The sequence below is a fragment of the Oncorhynchus mykiss genome, chromosome Y, assembly GCF_013265735.2.
Source record: "Oncorhynchus mykiss isolate Arlee chromosome Y, USDA_OmykA_1.1, whole genome shotgun sequence".
NCBI classification, from domain to species: domain Eukaryota; kingdom Metazoa; phylum Chordata; class Actinopteri; order Salmoniformes; family Salmonidae; genus Oncorhynchus; species Oncorhynchus mykiss.
In genome coordinates this window covers 7,266,471-7,289,103 of record NC_048593.1, presented here as the reverse complement: position 1 = coordinate 7,289,103, position 22,633 = coordinate 7,266,471, and the positions used below count along the sequence as shown (strand labels likewise).

Genomic DNA, 22,633 nt, shown 5'->3' with positions numbered 1-22,633 from the left:
CTAATTAGCTGAATAAATTAGGCTAAAAGGTGTACCAGTGAATTCATTGGATGTGTTGCTAGTCTCTGAAGGCCAACTCAGCCTGCCTGAAGAAAAAGAAACACAGCCAGGACCGTTCATATGAGCAGTGGGTATAGTAAGGCTATCAGGTTTGTTTATTCCACTTCAAGTCCTTTTCCCTATACTAAAAATCAGAAAAATCAGAGAATATGGTCATCCTAACAGTAACCGGTCATTTGTTGACTTAAATACTCTAAAGTCATTGTGGGGCTGAATGAAGCCAGGACAGGAGAAGAGAGGCAAAGGCCAGTCAGTTGGACATAATAAGGTCTCTGGAAGGTCAGTGAGAAAATTGCTCCGAATGCACTGCTGTAATAGGGTTCATACTAACAAGGTCTCATCACCCTCTGTTTTTCATTCAGAGCCTGGGCTTGTTGAGATCCCCAAACTCAAATCAGACCTAAATAGAGGCTCTATCTCAACCTAGAAATCAACCGTCATCTCTTAAAAAGCAATATTATGCAAGTGTGTCCCTTAGATTGTTCTTGCACATAGTGACCTAGTTATGAATTTACCTTTAGTTGACAAAGGGTTCATGTCTGATTTTCTTTTTGACATGATAGCGATCTCTGAATGATCTCCCTTTGACAATAGCCTTATAAGGCATCATCATGAATTTAGGATCTACATTTAGAATCTAGATGATTCACACAGGTGCACAGGAAGAAGAAAAAAAAACATACAAAAGACACCATTTTAAGTAGTCATTTTTATATACACATGTATATATTCATATATTACACATTTAATAGAGGCATATTGAGATCGATCATGAAGAGAACAGAAAAAAAGTGGCTGAGATATTTGTAAAAATGTACATTTCATGAGAAATCATATACACACAATTTTGCTTTTTTAACTATCCTTTTTGACAGACATACATACAGAGAATTACCATGATGACAAGCCCCCCCCCCCCCCCCCCCCCCCAAAAAAAAAAATCACAGGGTGTTATGTAGAGACAGCAAGAACCAGCTTGCTAAATATACGTTGCATATATATTCCCGTTTCTGTGTGGGGTTTCTCTGATCGAAGGGGTGAATCGAGAGTAGCCTGTGCTGTTTAAAGGAGAACGCCACAGAAATACGTTGTTCCTCTCTAAACGTTCCTCACCTGCTACATTTGTTTTGCATGATAAGTAAGTAGTAAACTCCATTCAGATAACCTCACATCATTTGGTTGGGACAGTATGGTGTCATATAGTGTTCTTGAAGAGATTTAAATAAATGTTGAGTTTTTTTGTGTATTATTTTACCCATCATACAACTAAAGTAAGTATCTGCCTCTACAATGCTATTGAAGGTTGCAAATCTCACCTTTAAAAAAAATTGTACATACAATTTAAAAATGTCCAATAAAACAGTGGTGATTCAGATGAATCCATGCCCTTACAAAACGAAATCTTGACCGAATCGTACTGTGTACAAAACAAATAATATTTTAAACATCAACATTGTTAAACAATAATTACTTCTTTCGCATTGTTATTAAATTCTGTGGCCACATGGACTAAGTATTTTGTTGTTGTACTGAACAGTTTCATTTTGAGGATAGGTTGGATACAGAGATACATAGAGATAGATAGAGAGGAGTCTAGATGGATATATGGAGATGAGTCCTCTATCTATCTCTATGGGCGGATCACATATTAACTAGTAAGCGATGCGATGTGATGAAAGGCATATTTTTATACAAGTAAGCGAAAGGCTTGGATTAACCAGATCTACTCATAGTGCCTCTGAAATGGCACACTATTCCATAGTGCACTACTATTAAACAAAATAATTGAACTGGAGCATAGGCTGTCATTTCAGAAGCAGCAAGAATGTTAACAGTATCAAACCCTAACTGTTCCAAAGACCAGGTGTCTACAAGGATACAGTGGTCAGATGGCCACATACAGGATGGACAGTAACAGTACAAATCTAGTATTGAAGTAACCTACAATGCCTAGAGGGGCCTTTAGAAAATAGTCCACAATCACAGTGTTGCTGATGTGCCCATTATCAATGTTTGTAATGACATTACAGTACTGATCTTTTACCTATGTCAAAACAATGGTTTTGGGGAAGAGGCGTTGGATGAAAAAGGCATACAAAAACATGTTTGTGATATTGATAGAACTAACTGCTACATAACGTGCATAAATATCCCTCCATCTAGGAGATGTAGCCCATCTAGATACTGGTCCTCCATTGGTATATAAGGCAAGAATGAATCACTCAGTATGACATCGAGTCAGCACCAAGAACCTTTGTCTGTCTCTCTCCTCACAGGCAAACATGGCAGTTACAGTATGTAACCTATCCCAACTGGGTAGCATTTTATTACCGTCATCAACAGATGTCAAGGTATATTTTCTTAAGGCATTTCTAGAATTTATTTGGCCTGATTTTGATTAAGAAGCTAGGTCAGTAGGCTGTCCAGTGCTCTTAAATAGACAGAAGGCTTTTTGGGAACAAAGATCTCTCTCTGATCAAAGAGAGAAAAAATACCCCAGATAGAAAAGACTTTCAAAGATGACATCGTAGCAAAGAGCGAACTGAGACAATGAGTCCACTGGATCAGTGGTTTCTGGAAGACAGATGCCTTTGGGTTTGACTGGTGTAGAAACTGGAGGCATTTTCCTTTCAATGTCCAAAAACAGTACTATTATAAAACAACAACTGGCACAAGACTAGTGCTTTCTTTTTTGTTAGCGGTGTTTTTTAACATACAAAAGGGCAGAAAGAAAAGATAGGCACGTTTCTCAATGAATTTATCCACAGTAAGAAGAGGCACTGAGGTCAGTCCAGTATGGGTTGCGCCTGTCACTCAGCCGTGTCATTGCCATTGTTATCAATGTTCTAGACGTCACAGCCATATTGATACCCAAAAGTAGAATGTGGGCTAATGACTTTGAATGGGGGCTAATGAGTGTTTTGTCTAAATTACACTATGGAAATACTATGACATTTCTAAAGTAGGCAAATATTTAGTAAGAAACAACTTTGCCATCATTATGATGTTGTCAAATGTACTTCATGCAGATGGAAATGTTGTTAGCTAGCAATGCTAACGTTAGCCATCCGGTGGATTCCTCTCAATCTTAGCTAGCCAGCAAACATTACACTACATCTAAAGTCAATATAGCAAGATCAAAATGTTGACAAAAGGTTTTCCTACGAATTATTTTCCTTCTTTAGTAATGTAATTATATTTCCAAGCCACTGTAATGCACTTTTGATTAAATATTCATCAGCACCAATTGACAATGCATTGAGTGGAATGATCAAGTTGGACATCAGTCCTAAAAACCAATGTTCAAAACAATATTGTGACGAAACGTGCAGCACACAAATTGTTTTTTGCCTTTGAACGAGAACACTTAAAATGTACTTTGTATGGTTGTCTGAAGCAACATACAACCAATTAAGCTTGTGCTATGACAGTTTTAGAGAAGCTGTTTAGTTAAGACAGCTTCTACTTCAATTTCTTCATTGCACACAATCAGAATAGAAAGAGCCCAGAAAAAAAAAATCTGTAAAAAGAGATCTCGAGTTAAGTCTTGTAAAGTACAATACTCAGCGACCGTATTTCGACTGGAGAAGAGAAGGAGAGGGGGTGAGGGAAGATAGTTTGGCCTGTCCACTCCTCTACTCACGCCTTCTCTTCTCACTGTTTTACACAAAATCTTTGTTACTCAAGAGCTTCAGTGGAATACACAGAACATTTACAAAGGAGAAAATAAAATGTCCGGAAAGATTGTTAGTGCAGAATTTTTTCCCATTTTTTTGTTGTTGTTGAAATAATATATATATATTTATATATAAGCCATACATTGTCACCTATACATAACAAAACACTACGATTCTGACTTTATAAAAGTCTGAATTAAATCAGAAAGCATTACACTTCTCAATATCTATACCTTTACATTTCCTGACAGCCCAACGTTTATTTTGATTTTAATATTTAAAAAAAACAGTGTTCAATACTCAGTGCTGCTTTACTGCAGTAAGAAGCTCTCTTATCTCTTCCCGGGGACAGATGGGTCCATTGGGACATAATATTAAGACGGTTTACAAAATGTCTGGATGTGTCACAAAAACCTGTTGTATTCGCTTGCACCTCTCCCCTCTAACCCTCCCTTTCCATAAATATGACAAAAAAGACTAAACTATTGAAAATAAAAACTTTCAATAGAGCCGTTGTGCTTGGGGGTCCAGGCCGGTGTGCCGACTCAACAGTCTGCCATGTAACGACCTAGGAAGGAATAAGGAACAACACAGACATTAGACCCCAGTATAGACCACATCATTCACATTTGACTAACCAAAAGGGAGTTTCTTCACCTCAAGTCACAACAGATACAAAGAAGAATAGATTAGATCTAAGAATAGATCTAAGAATAGATCTAAGAATAGATTATGTGGTGAGTAGGAAAGAAAATCTACCATACATGTTATATGCTCCTTTGCTTTACTCCTGCACCCATATGTTTCGGCTGCAGAAGCCTTTATCAGGCGTCAGATTCTGTGTCTAGATCTTGGTCCTATACATACCTGTGGCAAACCTCTTCTTGTTGAGGGACAGTCTGTACCCGGCTCCCAACAGCTCCATGTCCACCCCTGACAGCGTGCTCCCCTCGCTCATAAACTGCACAGCCAGGGTGGTTGGGGTGGACGGGCCGTCCGACAGCTCAAACTTAGCCCTCAGAGACCCCGAGCCTTCATTATCAGACTTCTCTGAGATATCACTCAGCTTCCATAGAGACTTATTCAGCTCTGAGTTCCTGGTGGAAAGAGATGAAAGTAGTATCTTACACAAGCAGTTGCACTTCCACTCTACCATAGAGACATGACAAACAGAGATACACTATTCAGTGTTTCCCCTAAATTCATTCATTTTTAAATCGTTGCCACCACGGACAAAAAAAAGGTCAATTGTGAGTCTCATAGCAAAGGGTCTGAGAATACTTATGTACATAAAGTATTTCTGTTTGTTATTTTCAAAAATGATGGGAAAAAAATTCTAGAAACCTGTTTTCGCTTTGACATTATTAAGTATAGATTGATGAGGGAAAAAAAAATATTTTATACATTTCAGAATAAGGCGGTAACGTAACAAAATGTGGAAGAAGTCAAGGGGTCTGAATACTTTCAAAATGCAATGTTTAATATAAAGTATATATAGAATTCAAATGTTTTTCTGCACAGATGGGCTTTTAAAATCAGAGTGACAAGTTGCAAAGTTACATATCTTCAGATTCTCATCAGATCGTCCGAGAAACCTCCAAGGTAACTAGCTAGCTAGCGTGTAATCCTGGATGTGTAGCCAATAGACACAGGTAATAATTGTTAGCTAAGAAGCAGTAATGTTAAGCTAGCTAAATTCTTTGTGGGTTAATATAGAATTGGCTGGTGATGTCATTGAGTTCAAGAAATACAATTAAAACAGCCCTCGAATTTCAAATGTGGTAAAAATAAATGAATTTCAAAGAGAACATAATTAAATGTTCATGCATTTTGGAGTAGGAATGTCCTTTTAAAAAATGTTTTTAAAAAAATGACCTCACAGTCATTCAGGAAGACCCCACCCTCGCCTCTACCTCTACCCCCACTCCAGAAAAAAATCCTCGATGAAACACTGCTATTACTACAGATATACAACAACAAAAAACACATGTAATGCTAGCGATAAGTACAGTACAACATTAACCATGCTCACAGCTGATGCCAGTGCTGTGCTGTCTTGACTGTTGTGGTCTGTTTTTGTCATGGAAAATCAAATTTACCAATAAGAGTCAGTCAATTCGAATCAATCAAGCAAGCAATATATCAAAGCATCAATGACTGGCAGGTGGCAGCGTGGTAGGAACAGCTTGTCCCATGAATTCATCACAAAAATTGAGGATTAGCTGATAACTATGAAACAAACATTCTGGATAATATAGAGAATCTGGAGCTACTTATTGATCAGCATTTTGATATGCTTGAAAAAGAAGCGAACAAGAGAAGACCTTTAATCGAGTTCTGCGAGCGAAACTGAAGAGAAGCCGTCTAAAATTCCAAATGTAACATTGGAGGGGGACGTTTTTATAACTATGTCTCCAGAAGATGGAGCATTGCTTACAAGTATGAGCAAGCAGTTAAAAAAAACTGGATCTATTGCCTGGGCTACTGGGGGAGGTTGAGGCCTTAAAAACAGGAATGGATTACAGTAATAAAATGCTGGAAGAAATACGAGCGGAAAATAAGATATTGAAAGCTCCCTAAAAGACACTACAGAGAGGCTCTGGTATGATAAAACAATGAAAGTCGAATTACTTGATCTAAAGTGCAGAAGTATGAAAAATAATATTGTTATAATTGTTATAATGGGCATAAAGAAAAAAGTCAAGGTGTTCATGAAACGTAATCTCAAGATGACGGACAAACAGGTGGAAACCGTTTCTGTGGTAGAGCAGAGGGAAGGCCCCGTCCGATCGTAGCTATGCTAACCCACTACAACATGAAAATTGCCTAGTTACTACAACAGGGTAGGGAAGAACACCCCGTTCTCTATTAATGAACAATTTCCTCATGAAATAGTGGTGAGACGACGTGCCCTGTACCCCACTTTCAAAAGGCTCCGAGCAGAGAAGCAGAATGTTTGTCTAGTGGTCGATAAATTATATGTCAACAACCAAATGTTCAAGGACTCAAAGATTACAACGTGGCTGTGAGTGATAGCTACCTCCTGTTGAATAAGTTTCCAGATACATATTTGCACCGCATTACACAGTAAACATATGGATTCAACTAACCGGTGCCCCCACACATTGACTCTGTACCGGCTGTATATATTGTTATTTTTTACTCCTCCTCTTTAATTACTTGTTACTTTTATCTCTTATCCATATTTTTTTAAACTGCACTGTCGGTTAAGGGGCTCGTAAGTAAGCATGTCACTGTAAGTTCTACACCTGTTGTATTCGGCACCTGTGACTAATAACATTTGATTTGATTGATTTGTTTTTTACATGAACAACTTTTATTTGTCTTTTTCATACAGTATGGAACCGTGGACTATGTGGACTTAAAATAAGGTTGGACTTGTGGTAATGGAGAATGGGTATGATGAACTTATCCTTTTTCTGTTTAGGCAATATGGAACTTTGGACGTAGTATCAGGTTTTGATTCAGGGGAAGGCGAAGTTGGGTAAGGCTGATCTTTTTTCTTTCTGATTGTTTATTTATTTAATTTGAAGATTGAACATTAGAAATACCAAGGTTGTTTTTTTTTAGTTTGATATGATATGGCCTAATTGTAGAGGTCGGGTATATTATGACTTAAAAGCTGTTATATAGTGCGGTTCTTGATTAGCTTTTAAGATAAAACGTAATAAATATTAATAGATTTATTATAAGGCTAAATTATTATAGAACTAAAAACCTGCCTAGGTTCTCTATTGGAATAGTCCTATACGATCCTAAAATAATTGGTGTTATTAACCCTTTTACATTTAAAATATAAATCTCAATATAAAAAATTTAAAGAATGATTATTGTTCCGATACCCCCGGCAAATGGAGTAGGTATTGTCTACAGGGTTGTTGTTTCTATTAGTGTGTGGCGGGCTGGTTAAGACGGATAAACTCATTGAAGTAAAAGGTAGAACTAACACAATCACTGGCTTATGGAAGCACTTCCCTAAGGGAGAGAGAGAGGTATATTATATTTCTATATAAACCATTTATGCTACCTTTTATATTATTGAGCCTAATGATATAGGCCTATGTGTAAAACAGCCGAGGTGATAGAGCAACGACCCTGGAATAAAAACGTGTATCTGTGGAGAGAGGGTTGGTTTTACAGGTTTACTCGCTCTGGATTGATTGTCAGTAAAGCATGTATTCTTGGATATCGTGCCATGGCTGTGTCAGAGTCGATTGTAAGTTAAACTTGGGTATTCCTTTATGGGCAGTGTGATGCCTAAGACACATTTTTACTTGCAGTCATTAGCGGCCGTTAGAATCTATGTTCCTTTTTCCTTCCTCCTTTTTTTTGTCGGAATACAACCGGCTATATGAGGACTACATGAAATATGTCTTGCATGTAATGGACATTTTAAAAAAGGACTGGTCTTGCGATATACAGTGCCTTGCGAAAGTATTCGGCCCCTTTGAACTTTGCGACCTTTTGCCACATTTCAGGCTTCAAACATAAAGATATAAAACTGTATTTTTTTGTGAAGAATCAACACCAAGTGGGACACAATCATGAAGTGGAACGACATTTATTGGACATTTCAAACTTTTTTAACAAATCAAAAACTGAAAAATTGGCCGTGCAAAATTATTCAGCCCCTTTACTTTCAGTGCAGCAAACTCTCTCCAGAAGTTCTGTGAGGATCTCTGAATGATCCAATGTTGACCTAAATGACTAATGATGATAAATACAATCCACATGTGTGTAATCAAGTCTCCGTATAAATGCACCTGCACTGTGATAGTCTCAGAGGTCTGTTAAAAGCGCAGAGAGCATCATGAAGAACAAGGAACACACCAGGCAGGTCCGAGATACTGTTGTGAAGAAGTTTAAAGCCGGACAAGACAATGATCCAAAACATAAAGCAAAATCTACAATGGAATGGTTCAAAAATAAACATATCCAGGTGTTAGAATGGCCAAGTCAAAGTCCAGACCTGAATCCAATCGAGAATCTGTGGAAAGAACTGAAAACTGCTGTTCACAAATGCTCTCCATCCAACCTCACTGAGGTCGAGCTGTTTTGCAAAAAATTTCAGTCTCTCAATGTGCAAAACTGATAGAGACATACCCCAAGCGACTTACAGCTGTAATCGCAGCAAAAGGTGGCGCTACAAAGTATTAACTTAAGGGGGCTGAATAATTTTGCACGGCCAATTTTTCAGTTTTTGATTTGTTAAAAAAGTTTGAAATATCCAATAAATGTCGTTCCACTTCATGATTGTGTCCCACTTGTTGTTGATTCTTCACAAAAAAATACAGTTTTATATCTTTATGTTTGAAGCCTGAAATGTGGCAAAAGGTCGCAAAGTTCAAGGGGGCCGAATACTTTCGCAAGGAACTGTATCTACGTTGTTTTCTCTTGTCCCGCAGGTGTGATGTACCGATCCTGTGCAGGTGTTGTTGCACGTGGTCTGCCACTGCGAGGACGATCAGCTGTTCGTCCTGTCTCCCTGTAGCGCTGTCTTAGGCGTCTCACAGTACAGACATTGCAATTTTTTGCCCTGGCCACATCTGCAGTCCTCATGCCTCCTTACAGCATGCCTAAGGCACGTTCACGCAGATGAGCAGGGACCCTGGGCATCTTGCTTTTGGTATTCTTCAGAGTCAGTAGCAGTAGAAAGGCCTCTTTAGTGTCCTAAGTTGTCATAACTGTGACCTTAATTGCCTACCGTCTGTAAGCTGTTAATGTCTTAACGACAGTTCCACAGGTGCATGTTCATTAATTGTTTATTGTTCATTGAACAAGCATGGGAAACAGTGTTTAAACCATTTACAATCTGTGAAGTTATTTGGATTTTTATGAATTATCTTTGAAAGACAGGGTCCTGAAAAAGGGACGTTTCTTTTTTTGCTGAGTTTATAAAATTCTTGCCACCAACAGATTGTTATATACAGTGAGGGAAAAAAGTATTTGATCCCCTGCTGATTTTGTACGTTTGCCCACCGACAAAGAAATGATCAGTCTAACATTTTAATGGTAGGTTTATTTGAACAGTGAGAGACAGAATACCAACAAAAAAAAATCCTGAAAAATGCATGTCAAAAATTTTATAAATTGATTTGCATTTTAATGAGGGAAATAAGTATTTGACCCCTCTGCAAAACATGACTTAGTACTTGGTGGCAAAACCCTTGTTGGCAATCACAGAGGTCAGACGTTTCTTATAGTTAGCCACCAGGTTTAAGAGTGTGCTCCTAATCTCAGCTCGTTACCTGTATAAAAGACACCTGGGAGCCAGAAATCTTTCTGATTGAGACGGGGTCAAATAGTTATTTCCCTCATTAAAATGAAAATCAATTTATAACATTTTTGACATGCGTTTTTCTGGATTTTTTTGTTGTTATTCTGTCTCTCACTGTTCAAATAAACCTACCATTAAAATTATAGACGGATAATTTCTCTGTCAGTGGGCAAACGTACAAAATCAGCAGGGGATCAAATACTTTTTCGTCCTCACTGTATTTGGGGCATACAACTATCTCAGCTCTGTAGACTTTGCTGCGAAGAGACAAAATCAGTAGATCATTTATTCTGGTATTGCCCCGATGTAGCTTGTTTCTGGTCACAGGTTCAGGAATTGTAAAAAAAAAGAAAAAACACAACATGCACTTAAAATTAACTTTACAAATACCATTGTTGGCCGATTTGGAAAGCCATCGTCAGTCAATAAATAATATAATAATACTCGTAGGAAAGGTTTTCAACTTTAGCTCACAATATGTGGATACTACATGATTATAAAGGTTAAAAAATTATGTAAAACATCACAGCACAATGAAAAATATACGGCACATGGAAACCAAACGAGGGTGGTCTATGGTGATAGGTGGGATGGTCTGAGAATGGCTGAGGGTTGAGATGAAAGAGTTTGGTATTGTATTATTGTTATGTGACTGCTTTAAATATAAAAGTACCATTTCTGTCAATTTTTTATGTAAAATGTATATGCTAAATTTGCATGTAAAATGTATGTAGCAAAAAAAGCTGTAAAAAAACAAAAATATATTTGTCCTCCGAAGAGGGGTGGAGGGGGTTAATAAAATATATAGAAACTAAATAGTACTGCTGTCCACATGTTCTCTGGTCATTTCTCTCACCAGACAGCATTGGGCAGGGACTGCATGTTGATGACCTCTCCGTCTACAGGCACTAGGACCTGTACGTTGGAAAGAGGGCCGGGGCAGAGCATGGACTCTGGGTTGTAACGGTAGTCCAGCCTCAGGTCAGTGGTGGTGGGGGTACACTTCCAGTACACTGCCAGGTTCAGAGGGGTGGACTGGATCCCATTAGAGGACACCTAGACAGAGGGACAGGTCAGAGATCAAGTCAGTGGTAGCGGGGGTGCACTTCCAGTACACTGCCAGGTTCAGAGGGAGGTTGACTGGATCCCATTAGAGGACACCTGCACACCCAGTGACACAGCATAAGGTCAGAAGGAAAACAGCAAAGATCATATCATTGGAGAGATGCCAAAACAATTAATACTCTAACAATATGTGAAATAAATACAATTACAAACACAAATTTGATGGTAATAAACATTTCATTTAGAGTACAACTTATTTTACATCTGGAGAAACTAAATAGTACTGTAGGGGTTTTCAATATACTAAAGTGAGTATTTAATTTAGTCTGGGACTAACCTGGTATTTGAGGATGTCCACATTGTAGTAGGATGCAGCAGGGTTCTGCTCTGATGCTTTCCTGAGGTAGGATGTGAGAGCTTGCATGTTGAACCAAAAGTCCTTGGTATTAGTGTCACTTTGCGAGGGATCACTGGATAACACACACACACACACACACACACACACACACACACACACACAGGAAATTATCAGAGACTCAAGTATTCATTGCTCTGTGTGTGCATGCGCACTTGCACCAAGCTCCAATAGCTTGGAAACCCTTTAATTGCCCCCCAGCTATTAAAAAATGAATTCTGTTTGATTCAATTAGTTCAGCCATGTGGACTCAGAGTTACCCAGATGAAGCAGACCGAGAAGGACAGAAAGAAAACGGGGAAGAAAATATATTATTTTCCTTTGGGGGAAGAAAGGAATCCACTCTTCAAAGAGACTCTCAGGTGGCTGTCTGTTGTCCACTGATGATTCACTGCTAATAAGTTGGCTAGGGCTAGACACATGGTGGCTATGCTGGAGAAAACACAACATGAAGCTTCAATTTAGAGGTGATATTATCGCTTGTTGAGAGTTGACGTAACACTCCTCTAGACATGGCCTGTTGAGAACCTGATGTCTGAAGAGGAATGGTGGAAAATAGTTCGCTGTCAGGATAATGATAGGTTTATGACCGATGCTAATAGAATTTCCCCTCAATGACGCAAGCTAGGTTTCCCCTCATTACCCCACCACCACTATCCCCTCCTCAACACCTCTCTCTCTCTATGGGCTGCCACCCTGATATGCTCCAGTCTTGTCCACTGGTGTTCAACCAGTGTTATAGCCTTTCTTTGGGTCCAAACGTGCACACTCCTGTATTGGAATCTGGTCATTACTGATATAGCTGAATGATTCTCTATGGTCCTGTATGCCTGTATGGTAACCACACACCAATCAGGTTCATTAAAACATTGTATGAATGTTTATGTTAACCATATCAACTGTGAATAAAACATTATCAGAATGTTGAAATTTCTCCACTCACCTGAACAGTAGTGTCTGGTTGGGGAGGATCTGCTCCAGTTTGGACGTGCTCTTCAGTTTGAAGGTGAGCACGGCAGGGGAGGGGTTACTGGTGAACACCTTGATGATACCCATGGGGAAGGACAGGGTCATGTCACCAGTGATCTTTACTATGCACCTAGATAGAGAGTGAAGGAGAGCAGCACGTAAAGGGTTAAACCTGTGATCTTCACCACACAGATGAGAAAAGCAGCAAAGAAAGAGAGCAGGCCCTACAGCTCACGCAAAGAGACAAATTGCCACCACACTGGAAAGTTTTGTTCAAGTGACATGCGGATGTTACAGCACATCAGAGATTATACTGCCGCGGATGCGCACAGAAAAGGAAACAGTACGTGGGACATGTCTATGCATGAACTCAAAGCATTTATTGCACTCATATCAATTTGATCTGATAGGTTTGAGGTTAACTTTTTTTCCCCAAGAGACCATGCCACGCAACCGCTTCAGAGAGATTGAGAGACACCTGCATTTTGATGGCAAGGATACCAAACACGCGTGCAGGCGGACCAAGATCACTGCCGTCTCAGACACCTGGAAATGTTGTGTGAAGAACTGCATTGCCAGGAGAGAATATAAAACTGTTGATGAGCAACTATTCCAAAACCAATTCTCGGTGCCATTTCACCCAATACATGGCCAACAAACTGGACCCAAGTTTTGGTAGGCCGCCGATGTCGAATCCAAGTACTTGCTCAATGGCTTTCCATATCTGGGGAAAGATGAATCCAGGCCAGCGGGTGATCGACTGTTTGAGCCTGTGGTTTTGAGACTCAGAGCGTTACATGGGCAAAGGCAGTGACAACGGACAACTTCTTCACATCAATTTCCCTGGCAGACAAGTTGATTGCAAAGAAGACTAGCCTGCTCGGGAACCTTGAACAAAGAGAGTAGGGAGCTGCCGCCCTCTGCGCAAAACATACCAGCGGAGCTGTACTCCATATCGGTGACGGAGAGAGACCAGAGAGACCGGAGAGATAACCACCTGGTTATATTATCTTTTACTTTCTACATTGTCAAAAGAAGCTGAAACTTAACTGTATTACTTACTATAACTCCATTGCCAATCAAATCTACAAATAAAATGTATCAAATGTATTACACTGTAATGTTTTATTGTAGGGAACGAAAATAAGCTATATGTTTTTCACGACGACTTTGTAGAACATTACAAAACTTATCCTTGACTCTATCCAAACAAATAACGATTGTTTTTATATCTTGTCATGGATATATTTCCACATCCTTTATAATTGTTTATGCACTATTTAGCAAATCAAAGTTTATTACTAACATGCACCGAACACAACAGGTGTTGTACAATAAAATGCTTACTTACGAATCCCTAACCAACAACGCAGTTTAAAGAAATACGGATAAGAATAAGAAATAAAAGTAACAAGTAATTAAAGAGCAGCAGTAAAATAACAATAGCGAGACTACCAGTTAGTTCAGGTAATATGTACATACAGTTGAAGTCAGAAGTTTACATAAACCTTAGCCAAATACATTTAAACTCAGTTTTTCACAATTCCTGACATTTAATCCAAGTAAAAATTCCCTGTCTTAGGTCAGTTAGGATCACCACTTTATTTTAAGAATGTGACATTTTAGAAAAATAGTAGAGTATTTATTATTTATTTCACATTCCCAGTGGGTCAGAAGTTTACATAGACTCTATTAGTATTTGGTAGCATTGCCTTTAAATTGTTTAACTTCGGTCAAAAGTTTCAATAGCCTTCCACAAGCTTCCCACAAAAAGTTTGGTGAATTTTGGCCCACTCCTGACAGAGCTGGCGTAACTGAGACAGGTTTGTCGGCCTCCTTGCTCGCACAAGCTTTTTCAGTTCTGCCCACAAATTTTCTATAGGATTGAGGTCAGGGCTTTGTGATGTCCACTCCAATACCTTGACTTTGCTGTCCTCAAGCCATTTTGCCACAACTCTGGAAGTATGCTTGGGGTCATTGTCCATATAGAATATCAATTTAGACCCAAGCTTTAGACCCAAGACCCAAGCTTTAACTTCCTGACTGATGTCTTGAGATGTTGCTTCAATATATCCACGTAATTGTCCATCCTCATTATGCCATCAATTTTGTGAAGTGCACCAGTCCCTCCTGCAGCAAAGCACCCCCACAACATGATGCTGCCACCCCCGTGCTTCACGGTTGGGATGGTGTTCTTCGGCTTGCAAGCCTCCCCCTTTGTCCTCCAAACATAACGATGGTCATTATGGCCAAACAGTTCTATTTTTGTTTCATCAGACCAGAGGAGATTTATAAAAAAAGTACAATCTTTGTCCCCATTTGCAGTTGCAAATTGTACTCTGGCTTTTTAATGGCGGTTTGGAGCAGTAGCTTCTTCATTGCTGAGTGGCCTTTCAGGTTATGTCGATATAGGACTTGTTCAAATCAAATCAAATTTTATTTGTCACATACACATGGTTAGCAGATGTTAATGCGAGTGTAGCGAAATGCTTGTGCTTCTAGTTCCGACAATGCAGTAATAACAAGTAATCTAACTAACAATTCCAAAACTACTGTCTTGTACACAGTGTAAGGGGATAAAGAATATGTACATAAGGATATATGAATGAGTGATGGTACAGAGCAGCATAGGCAAGATACAGTAGATGGTATCGAGTACAGTATGTACAAATGAGATGAGTATGTAAACAAAGTGGCATAGTTTAAAGTGGCTAGTGATACATGTATTACATAAGGATACAGTCGATGATATAGAGTACAGTATAACGTATGCATATGAGATGAATAATGTAGGGTAAGTAACATTATATAAGGTAGCATTGTTTAAAGTGGCTAGTGATATATTTACATCATTTCCCATCAATTCCCATTATTAAAGTGGCTGGAGTTGAGTCAGTGTCAGTGTGTTGGCAGCAGCCACTCAGTGTTAGTGGTGGCTGTTTAACAGTCTGATGGCCTTGAGATAGAAGCTGTTTTTTAGTCTCTCGGTCCCAGCTTTGATGCACCTGTACTGACCTCGCCTTCTGGATGATAGCGGGGTGAACAGGCAGTGGCTCGGGTGGTTGATGTCCTTGATGATCTTTATGGCCTTCCTGTGACATCGGGTGGTGTAGGTGTCCTGGAGGGCAGGTAGTTTGCCCCCGGTGATAGGTTGTGCAGACCTCACTACCCTCTGGAGAGCCTTACGGTTGAGGGCGGTGCAGTTGCCATACCAGGCGGTGATACAGCCCGCCAGGATGCTCTCGATTGTGCATCTGTAGAAGTTTGTGAGTGCTTTTGGTGACAAGCCAAATTTCTTCAGCCTCCTGAGGTTGAAGAGGCGCTGCTGCGCCTTCTTCACGATGCTGTCTGTGTGAGTGGACCAATTCAGTTTGTCTGTGATGTGTATGCCGAGGAACTTAAAACTTGCTACCCTCTCCACTACTGTTCCATCGATGTGGATAGGGGGGTGTTCCCTCTGCTGTTTCCTGAAGTCCACAATCATCTCCTTAGTTTTGTTGACGTTGAGTGTGAGGTTATTTTCCTGACACCACACTCCGAGGGCCCTCACCTCCTCCCTGTAGGCCGTCTCGTCGTTGTTGGTAATCAAGCCTACCACTGTTGTGTCGTCCGCAAACTTGATGATTGAGTTGGAGGCGTGCGTGGCCACGCAGTCGTGGGTGAACAGGGAGTACAGGAGAGGGCTCAGAACGCACCCTTGTGGGGCCCCAGTGTTGAGGATCAGCGGGGAGGAGATGTTGTTGCCTACCCTCACCACCTGGGGGCGGCCCGTCAGGAAGTCCAGTACCCAGTTGCACAGGGCGGGGTCGAGACCCAGGGTCTCGAGCTTGATGACGAGCTTGGAGGGTACTATGGTGTTGAATGCCGAGCTGTAGTCGATGAACAGCATTCTCACATAGGTATTCCTCTTGTCCAGATGGGTTAGGGCAGTGTGCAGTGTGGTTGAGATTGCATCGTCTGTGGACCTATTTGGGCGGTAAGCAAATTGGAGTGGGTCTAGGGTGTCAGGTAGGGTGGAGGTGATATGGTCCTTGACTAGTCTCTCAAAGCACTTCATGATGACGGATGTGAGTGCTACGGGGCGGTAGTCGTTTAGCTCAGTTACCTTAGCTTTCTTGGGAACAGGAACAATGGTGGCCCTCTTGAAGCATGTGGGAACAGCAGACTGGTATAGGGATTGATTGAATATGTCCGTAAACACACCGGCCAGCTGGTCTGCGCATGCTCTGAGGGCGCGGCTGGGGATGCCGTCTGGGCCTGCAGCCTTGCGAGGGTTAACACGTTTAAATGTCTTACTCACCTCGGCTGCAGTGAAGGAGAGACCGCATGTTTTCGTTGCAGGCCGTGTCAGTGGCACTGTATTGTCCTCAAAGCGGGCAAAAAAGTTATTTAGTCTGCCTGGGAGCAGGACATCCTGGTCCGTGACTGGGCTGGATTTCTTCCTGTAGTCCGTGATTGACTGTAGACCCTGCCACATGCCTCTTGTGTCTGAGCCGTTGAATTGAGATTCTACTTTGTCTCTGTACTGACGCTTAGCTTGTTTGATAGCCTTGCGGAGGGAATAGCTGCACTGTTTGTATTCGGTCATGTTACCAGACACCTTGCCCTGATTAAAAGCAGTGGTTCGCGCTTTCAGTTTCACGCGAATGCTGCCATCAATCCACGGTTTCTGGTTAGGGAATGTTTTAATCGTTGCTATGGGAACGACATCTTCAACGCACGTTCTAATGAACTCACACACCGAATCAGCGTATTCGTCAATGTTGTTGTCTGACGCAATACGAAACATGTCCCAGTCCACGTGGTGGAAGCAGTCTTGGAGTGTGGAGTCAGCTTGGTCGGACCAGCGTTGGACAGACCTCAGCGTGGGAGCCTCTTGTTTTAGTTTCTGTCTGTAGGCAGGGATCAACAAAATGGAGTCGTGGTCAGCTTTTCCGAAAGGGGGGCGGGGCAGGGCCTTATATGCGTCGCAGAAGTTAGAGTAACAATGATCCAAGGTCTTTCCACCCCTGGTTGCGCAATCGATATGCTGATAAAATTTAGGGAGTTTTGTTTTCAGATTAGCCTTGTTAAAATCCCCAGCTACAATGAATGCAGCCTCCGGATGAATGGTTTCCAGTTTGCAAAGAGTTAAATAAAGTTCGTTCAGAGCCATCGATGTGTCTGCTTGGGGGGGGGATATATACGGCTGTGATTATAATCGAAGAGAATTCTCTTGGTAGATAATGCGGTCTACATTTGATTGTGAGGAATTCTAAATCAGGTGAACAGAAGGATTTGAGTTCCTGTATGTTTCTTTCATCACACCATGTCGCGTTAGTCATAAGGCATACGCCCCCGCCCCTCTTCTTACCAGAAAGATGTTTGTTTCTGTCAGCGCGATGTGTGGAGAAACCCGTTGGCTGCACCGCTTCGGATAGAGTCTCTCCAGTGAGCCACGTTTCCGTGAAGCAAAGAACGTTACAGTCTCTGATGTCCCTCTGGAATGCTACCCTTGCTCGGATTTCATCAACCTTGTTGTCAAGAGACTGGACATTGGCAAGAAGAATGCTAGGGAGTGGTGCACGGTGTGCCCGTCTCCGGAGTCTGACCAGAAGACCGCCTCGTTTCCCTCTTTTTCGGAGTTGTTTTTTTTTGGGGTCGCTGCATGGAATCCACTCCGTTGTCCTGTTTGTAACGCAGAACACAGGATCCGCGTCGCGAAAAACATATTCTTGGTAGTACTGATGGTGAGTTGATGCTGATCTTATATTCAGTAGTTCTTCTCGACTGTATGTAATGAAACCTAAGATGACCTGGGGTACTAATGTAAGAAATGTAAGAAAACAAAAAACTGCATAGTTTCCTAGGAACGCGAAGCGAGGCGGCCATCTCTGTCGGCGCCGGAACTTCATTGCTGAGTGGCCTTTCAGGTTATGTCGATATAGGACTTGTTTTACTGTGGATATAGATTATTTTGCACCGTTTCCTCCAGCATCTTCACAAGGTCTTTTGCTGTTGTTCTGGGATTGATTTGCCCTTTTCGAACCAAAGTACGTTCATCTCTAGGAGACAGAACGCGTCTCCTTCCTGGGCGGTATGACGGCAGCGTGGTCCCCTGTTTATACTTGCATACTATTGTTTGTACAGATGAACGTGTTACCTTCAGGCGTTTGGATATTGGTCCCAAGGATGAATCAGACTTGTGGAGGTCTATAATTGTTTTTCTGAGGTCTTGGCTGATTTCTTTAGATTTTCCCATGATGTAAAGCAAAGAGGCACTGAAGATAGGCCTTGAAATACATCCACAGGGACACCACCAATTGACTCAAATGATGTCAATTAGCCTATCAGAAGCTTCTAAAGCCATGACATAATTTTCTGGAATTTCCCAAGCTGTTTAAAGGCACAGTCAACTTAGTGTATGTAAACTTCTGACCCACTGGAATTGTGAAACAGTGAATTATAAGTGAAATAATTTGTCTGTAAACAATTGTTGGAAAAATGACTTGTGTCATGCACAAAGTAGATGTCCTAAACGACTTGTCAAAACTATAGTTTGTTAACAAGCCATTTGTGGAGTGGTTGAAAAACCACTCCACAAATAGCTTTAACCAACCTAAGTGTTTGTAAATTTCCGACTTAAACTGTACATGTAGGTAGAGTTATTAAAGTGACATGCATAGATGATAACAACAAAGAGTAGCCGCGGTGTAAAAGAGGGGGAGGGGCAATGCAAATAGTCTGGGTAGCCATTTGATTAGGTGTTCAGGAGTCTTATGGCTTGGGGGTAGAAGCTGTTTAGAAGCCTCTTGGGCCTAGACTTGGCGCTCTGGTACCGCTTGTCGTGCAGTAGCAGAGAGAACAGTCTATGACTAGGGTGGCTGGAGTCTGACAATTTTCAGGGCCTTCTTCTGACACCGCCAGGTATAGAGGTCCTGGATGGCAGGAAGCTTGGCCCCGTTCGCACTACCCTCTGTAGTGCCTTGTGGTCGGAGGCCGAGCAGTTGCCATACCAGGCAGTGATGCAACCAGTGTTCTCGATGGTGCAGCTGTAGAACCTTTTGAGGATCTGAGGACCCATGACAAATCGTTTCAGTCTCCTGAGGGGGAATAGTTTTTGTCGTGCCCTCTTCACGACTGTCTTTGTGTGCTTGGACCATGTTAATTTGTTGGTGATGTGGACACCAAGGAACTCGAAGCTCTCAACCTGCTCCACTGCAGCCCCGTCGATGAGAATGGGGGCGTGCTCGGTCCTCATTTTCCTGTAGTCCACAATCATCTCCTTTGTCTTGGGCAATTCCAGTCATCGAGGGCCTGATTGGTGTCACAGTTTGCCCCCGCCAACACACCTTACTCCAACAATAACCTAATCGTGATCATAAGCATTGGTGCTTATGTTTATTGCAAATAATTTGGCCTGCGGGTTGATATGCATCTGATGCGTATGCTAAAGAGGATGCCCGGAAACGTTCTCTATCTAGCCTAGCGGGTTCTATTGTTAAACCTGTGCTCTTCACTATGCACCTGAGCGGCACAGCAGAGTGTTAACTCAAAGGGTTAAACATCTGCCCACTAGTCCAGTCTATCACAGTACTGTACCTTTAATGGAATTGTAGTCCAAGGCAGTGCACAGTCTCAGTCTTAGTTAGTCCACTCGTTTAACTCCAAATGTAACTCATCCACGTCTAAATTCGACCCTGTACAACTCAGGCCAAGGCTACCTCAGTCCAAATGTAAACAAGGCCCGGTAGTCTAGCCCCATCCCAGTCTGCTGTGGTGTGGTCCACGTGTGAGCCCCAACCCTGCCCTGTGTGTCCACTGTACTGCTTATGAAATGTTCCATTTGCTAATCCCTGCAAAAATAATCATTTTGCACAGCAGCAATCTAACAGCAGTTAACCAATAAAAGGGTGTATGTTTTCTATGTCCCAGACTATAATCTGCCCCATGTGGGTTATCCACTATGAAAGAGTAATGTCGGTCAAACCAAAATCATTGCACGCACAGACGCACAGAGACGCACACAGACAGATGCACACAAACAGACGCACACAGACAGACAGACAGACAGACAGACAGACAGACAGACAGACAGACGCACAGACGCACAGTCAGACAGACGCACAGACGCACAGTCAGACAGACGCACAGTCAGACAGACGCACAGACGCACAGTCAGACAGACGCACAGACAGACAGAAGCACAGACAGACAGACGCACAGTCAGACAGACGCACAGGCAGACAGACAAACGCACAGGCAGACAGACAAACGCACAGGCAGACAGACAGACAAATGCACAGGCAGACGCACAGACAGGCGCACAGACAGGCGCACAGACGCACATAGACAGACAGGCGCACACAGACAGACAAACGCACAGACAGACAGATGCACAGACAGACAGGCGCACAGACAGACAGGCGCACAGACAGACAGACAGAGACAGACAGACAGAGAGAGACAGAGAGAGACAGACAGAGAGAGACAGACAGGCTCGTCATGAGTGTGTGAAGTATGGAGCAAATTTTTACTTTAATATTCGTGTAACATATTATGTGCATGGACGAGTTGAATAGCTATATGCAGCAGTAAATGCAGTGCAACAATGGTTGTTCATAGTGTGTGTACGCGTTTGTGTGTACAGTGATATGTGTGTGTGTGTGTGTGTGTGTGTCTATGTGCAAGGTGTGTGTTTACTTGCGTGCAGGTTGTGTGTTCGTGCTTGGGTGCTGTGTGTGTTAGGCCCAGGCTAGCTCTCTGTGCTGTAGGTGGTCATGTGAGACTCACTTAGTGGGATCAGCTCCTTTGAAGTAGGCATTAACAGACTCTGTGAAGGCCACAGCGATGGGCAAGGCATCCTGGGATGCCAGGGTCACCGGGCTGGGACCGCGAGATGTCCCTGACAGAGGGAGGGAAAGAAAGAAAGAAAGAAAGAAAGAAAGAAAGAAAGAAAGAAAGAAAGAAAGAAAGAAAGAAAGAAAGAAAGAAAGAAAGAAAGAAAGAAAGAAAGAAAGAAAGAAAGAAAGAGGGAGTTGTGGGGGATAGAGAGGGAGAGAGATAAAGAAAGATCAAATGAGTGTACTGTTATGACTGAAGTGTACAGTTCAATTGAACTTTGAGATCAAAACGAGAAAGGCTCACACTCATTCATGCAACAGACAACACAACCTGAAGAACACAGTTAATTTATTACATAATAAGGTCATTCATTAAATTATATCATTAAGGAAAATAGGCTAATAATCATTCCATTATTTCAGAGGAAAAGTACATTTAAAAAATCCCAAGACATTACATGCCAAAACAAATCACACCTCTCTAGGAATTAAATGTTCTAGATATGGGTAAAATATGATGTATTGTTATGAATTATTATAAAAGTACCATTGGAATTAATTACTGTCTGGGATTCTTTGAGTAAGAACTGTTAAACACTGCAATTAACTTCCAGCCTTTAAATGATTTGTTATTTAACAGAACACAACCATGCTTTAAGGTTTGTTGATTACATGGACGTTCACAGTGAGAGACGGGCGTATGCTGACAGACGCGTTGAGAAGAGAGATACATTTCATAAGCAGGCAGACAGAGATTAGACAGCCAATCCGAGTGGCCGTTGTTAGTGTGTCACACACAGAGAGGCGTGTCCGGGCTATTTGACCACACCCCCTACCTGCAGGCGTTTCACAGCGCTTCTCAAAGGTGGGCAGCTTCCCAATGAAACCATCATCCTCTTTAAATGGCCCAACAAAAGAAAAGAAAGAGGAAAGACACAAAAACCCCCAAGAACGTGGTGAGATGAGGTGAGATGATGACACAGGGCAATGGGCTCCAAACCAACACACCTGGGTGTGAATGTGAGCATGTGTACGAAATCAGGATGGGTGACAAACCCTAAAGACACACTGTGTGCATTAGGTGATTTACGGAGTGACAGTGAGGTTGGAGGTGGGAGAAAGGAGACTCACTTTGGCTGAGGACAAACAGAGGAGAGGGAGAAAGGAGGAACTCTGGTTCCGGAGAGGAGCGGGAGAGACGAAAGGTATGCTCAGACCCTGTGAGGAGGAGAGGTGTGAGGGAAGGAGAGAAGCCCAATAAGATTTAAAGACAAGAAGTGGGGTTAGGTCAGGTGAGAGTGGAGGAGAGGAAACAAGCTGAGATTTG

At 41.7% G+C, this 22,633-nt stretch overlaps 1 protein-coding gene across 5 annotated transcripts in view; it reads right to left on the bottom strand.

Moving 5' to 3' along the window:
- Positions 1 to 750: 750 nt before the first annotated feature.
- The window catches only part of LOC110509573 (FCH and mu domain containing endocytic adaptor 2), a 96,714-nt gene continuing 74,831 nt past the window's right edge, over positions 751 to 22,633 (bottom strand). For 4 of the 5 annotated variants that reach the window (XM_036968253.1, XM_036968252.1, XM_036968255.1 and 1 more), the window contains 8 exons: positions 22,438 to 22,524; positions 22,143 to 22,202; positions 21,257 to 21,368; positions 12,459 to 12,614; positions 11,438 to 11,570; positions 10,892 to 11,091; positions 4,605 to 4,834; positions 751 to 4,305 (listed from right to left, as the gene is read on the bottom strand). In XM_036968253.1, the coding sequence (XP_036824148.1) occupies positions 4,283 to 4,305; positions 4,605 to 4,834; positions 10,892 to 11,091; positions 11,438 to 11,570; positions 12,459 to 12,614; positions 21,257 to 21,368; positions 22,143 to 22,202; positions 22,438 to 22,524 (1,001 nt within the window). In that variant the 3' untranslated portion in view covers positions 751 to 4,282. The remainder of the gene's footprint in view (positions 4,306 to 4,604; positions 4,835 to 10,891; positions 11,092 to 11,437; positions 11,571 to 12,458; positions 12,615 to 21,256; positions 21,369 to 22,142; positions 22,203 to 22,437; positions 22,525 to 22,633) is intronic. The other variant, XM_036968256.1, reaches the window with a different exon arrangement.